Source organism: Diplotaxodon limnothrissa, linkage group LG18 (genome assembly GCF_057381915.1).
Source record: "Diplotaxodon limnothrissa isolate DT_005_m linkage group LG18, D_limnothrissa_male_GT1.1, whole genome shotgun sequence".
NCBI classification, from domain to species: domain Eukaryota; kingdom Metazoa; phylum Chordata; class Actinopteri; order Cichliformes; family Cichlidae; genus Diplotaxodon; species Diplotaxodon limnothrissa.
The window spans coordinates 14,038,000-14,042,431 of NC_140613.1; the positions used below are offsets into that span (position 1 = coordinate 14,038,000).

Sequence of the window (4,432 nt, forward strand, 5' to 3'; positions counted from 1 at the left end):
AACCCTTATCAAAAAATTAGACTAAACGCTGTTATTGAATCCCCTTTGACCCAAATATAAGAGCTCCCCCCCGCCGCCCCCCTCATTTACTTTTGCACCCAAATACATTTCCAATTGTTTTAATTAATTTATTAATGTAGTTTAATTTGGGATGTAGGAGAGGGTTTTTTAAGCTTTCCATCTCCGCCGCACAGCTTTTATTTGCGCATACTTAGCTCTGCATGGATCACATAGTGCGGAAATTCATAATCTGTCTACCTGTTGAGAATCTCTGCAAACTCCCTCCAATTTTCCAGACAAAAAGACATTAATTCATCTTTCTTACGGGGAGATGCAGATATTAGTTGTTATCCCTCTCCGGTCTCTGTTTCTGACGGTAAACGCGGGCCTCCCGGTGCCCATTACCGGAGCTGCCAGATGATCGGTACGGAGCGGAGGTCCCGTGGGACAATGAACACGTGGTCTCGGCTGCCACAAGACGTCAGCGGCAGATGGCATGGGTACCCGCTGTTGGCATGAGTGTCATTCCTCAAAGAGAGAGGGAAAGGGAAGAGAGGGAGGGAGAGTGAGAGAGGGGAAGGGAAGAGCAGATCACAGCAAGGCAGAGAAAAGAGAGTGCGCAGAATTAAGCTCTTTCTTCCAATTTGGTAGCTTGCGAGTGAAGAAGCTGAGGCGCAGTTTCAGAGGAGATATTCGGGAACATGCAAGGTACATGCTGACCAGAGGTTAGTAATGTTTTTGTTCGCAATTTGTTGACTGATCATGCGCTTTTATTCTGGGTTAAAACGTGGTTAAATACGTGGCGTACAATTGGCTAGTTTTGGACTCTGATTTGGAGCAAACATAAACTTTAATGTGATGTAATATAAGGTTTAAAATATGGCTATTTTTCACAAATCTAAAGGCAATTAAGTGTAATGCCTTTGAAAAGGTAGCAAGCTGTGACACTGGCCTTGCTTGCCAATTTGTTACTCTTCCTCTTGGGAGGGCTCATTCACGAGGTAATTAACTGACAACCTTCAAAAGACGTCGGGGTTCTACCTTGTCCTTATAGTTTATGTTTCCGCTTTGATTTTACAGGAAATGTGTTGACACTGCCATTCGAGGAACCTCATATAATGTGTGAGCCGCGGTTTGGTGCCAATTATCCCCGTGAAAGCTTACCTGAGAGCCTGGAGCAGGAGCGACAACATAACCCTGACAGATCCAACTCAGACATGAGGGAGATCGAGGACGACATCTCCGACAGAGATGAGGACGAGAGAGAGGACGATCAGGATGAAAACGGGCTTCCTAAAAAGCGAGGCCCCCGAAAAAAGAAACCGGGCAAAGAGCAGGTTGACAGGTCCAAACTCAGGCGCCAGGAAGCCAACGCCCGAGAGCGCAGCCGGATGCACGGCTTGAACGCTGCGCTAGAGAGCCTGCGTAAAGTTGTGCCGTGCTACTCCAAAACTCAGAAACTGTCCAAGATTGAGACCCTCAGACTGGCTAAAAACTACATCTGGGCCCTGTCAGAGACTCTTAGCGCAGGGAAGAGACCGGACCTCCTCGCCTTCGTACAGACTTTGTGTAAAGGATTATCTCAACCAACGACCAATTTGGTGGCAGGTTGTTTACAGCTGAACGCGAGAAACTTCCTCACAGACCACAACGGAGAGGTGATGTTCTCTGGGAGGGCGCCCTACGATGCCATGTACCCGTATCCTGGATCAGACATGAACACACCCCCCGGCCACAGCGGGAGCAGCTTGGACAGTAGCGCCAAGCCGTTCCGTCACTACAGCTACAGCAGCGCCTACGAACCCTACTACGAGAACCAGTCCCCGGAGAGCGGGAGCCCGCATTTCGACGGCCAGCTGAGCCCACCAATGAACTTTAACGGGATTTTCTCCCTAAAACACGACGACCCGCCAGAGTACGGCAAAAATAGCCACTATGGCATGCGCTACTGCGGTGCGCCAGGGCGCACGGCTCTTGCGCATAACTCCATGTACCGAGTCTCCCCAGAGGCCCGTTTCCCTTACGATCTGCACGTCCGCAGCCAGTCCTTCCAAGCACAAGGAGAAGTTAATGGCTCTTTCCACAATTAATCAATCAGCTGGACAAAGTTCAAGCTTGAGAAGCGATGCAATTTCCCCCCACAGATGTCGTGAGTGGAATGAAATTGACTCAGACAGGCTGATGCACTGCAAAAATGCCAACTGAAACAAGTCATTTTTTGTGTGTTTTGAAAGATGACACGAAGCCAGAATTTCAGATGAAAGGGATTCACAAGTTTCTTGTTGTTGTTCAGTTTCATTCGTCTCAATATAAACTTTAAACACACACACACACACACACACACACACACACACACACACACACACACACACACACACACACACACACACCCCACCACCTGAAGGTTTTGTTTCGTAAAAAAAGGGGGGAAATCTGTCTGAAGGCCCAAATTAATGATTTACTGGTACAACGCAGAGCATTTGTTTTCAAACTGATGTGGTCTAAAATAATTAATTGAAGGTGCAGATTTGGAGTAAATCGTTTGCAGTTACAGTGCATTATTTGTACGTGTTCGTTAATGGCCATAGTGCAGATGTCGCTAATTGAGTTTACATAAAGCCGATATGATTAATTAAAATTTCTGCTTATTTGAAAACATTACTGCAGTCAGTTAAAACGATTTTTGAGGCAAAACAAAAGAAACAAAATTAAAACAAATAAAAGTTTATCGGGGACGTTTACTGAGACATGATTGGAGTTCAGAGATTCAGTCTCCTAGCAATAAAGGTCAATTTAGCTATGCAAGGCAGCCAAATGCAATCTTTGCTTATTAAAAATAATATATGTCTACTTCTCCTCACAAGGCGTCCCGCTTAATCTAAGATTAATTGAAAAGACGGCAATTACAGCCACATAGATATTTTATAGAAAGCCAGTGAATTCAGGAGATATGTCATCCAATGATGTCATCCGGATTGCTCCTATAAATACAGGAAGTTGCGGGGGGAAACACGTCACAGCTGAACGCTTTCGTATTTGGAGAGGTGAGTGTGTTAACGCGGTGAATGTAAATTTTTATTGTATTTATTTATTTGAGCTTATTTAATGAATGTGAATAATATATTATAAAAATATTGTAAAAAAAATCAACAGTGTTGACTCTTATGTGCATTTCCACGCATTTAAAGTTTGTTTACGTTGCATTGCATTGTGATAAATTTCACCACAAGCTGAAAGTCCAGCACTGGCAGCAGAAATGCATTTTTGTCAGGTGAACAAAATGCATCAAAAACTATGAATCCTAACAACATGCCTTAAAAAGAGACGATGACCATCAATATGCAACGAAATGAAAGTTTTGGATAGTTTGATGTGAACTTTTTACTCTTCCTTGTTCCTCCCGAGGAGCAACTGTGATGCACTTCATGTACTTCTGCACAATGTTGGTGACTGCTCATAAATTCTGTTGATTTTGTAACTTTAACCGAATGCTGAATGATTTTTGGATGTTTCTCCTTTATTTCTGCATTTACTGATAACCTTTCCCTTCAACCCAACCACACACACACACACACACGCGCGCGCGCACTCCCGAAAACTCGTTATGGATCGAAATATTCGTGAAGTAATGTGTTAATGTTTTGTGATGTGTTTGTCGCAATAAAATGTAGAGGCTGTGAGAGGCTTCATGTGGTAGCCCAGCTTCTCAGCTTTCTGTGAAAGTGATCGACGGCAGACGGCAATTAAGAAAAAATAATAATGGTTAGAAAAAAAAAAGAATATAAGAATGCCCCGAGCGTTTTTATGTATTTATTTTTAGGAAAATGAATCGTGAAATATCCTCGAAGGTGACACAGGGCTATCGTAGCGACCACAGACTCAAGTTTCCAGCAAGCCATGTTAAAAATACACACGCCTACATTGAAAATAATTATAATAATAATATTGAAGAACTCTAAAATTTGATTTTGAAGTTCTGTGTCTAAAAAGATTTTCCTGATAAAATTTAATTTAATTTCAGCTGATCAGATGGTTGATTTGTGTCAAATGCCCACAAGCTGTTGGTTATCATCCAAATCCCACAGCTCCCGGTGTGGGAAAAAAGTGAATCCGACAGTCCAATTCACAGAGAAGCAAAAAAGAAAAACAATAAATAACAACAACAACAACAACAACAATAACTTCAGATACATTTCCAGTGTTTTAAAATTATTCCGTACATGCCTTTCTTTCTCTTCCGATGATGTGATTTAATTTAACGGAGGGTACACTTGCTGATACCGTCTTAGTCGGGACATTTTTACAGTTACTTTTTTCAAAGTGATTTAAAATTTCATGTGAAGTTATTCTGTTTATTTAACTGAAAAAAAGTGGGAAAGGGAAGGTTCCTCCTTTTTATGTCATCGCGATAAAGAACAGTTCGCCCTCCATA

At 42.6% G+C, this 4,432-nt stretch overlaps 1 protein-coding gene across 1 annotated transcript; it reads left to right on the top strand.

The window, feature by feature from the left end:
* Positions 1 to 712: 712 nt before the first annotated feature.
* Positions 713 to 2,090, top strand: neurod6b (neuronal differentiation 6b). The gene is made up of 2 exons (XM_085378079.1): positions 713 to 725; positions 1,081 to 2,090. Exons 1-2 carry the CDS (start codon positions 713 to 715, stop codon positions 2,088 to 2,090), a joined length of 1,023 nt encoding a protein of 340 aa, XP_085234205.1.
* The last annotated feature ends 2,342 nt before the right edge of the window (positions 2,091 to 4,432 follow it).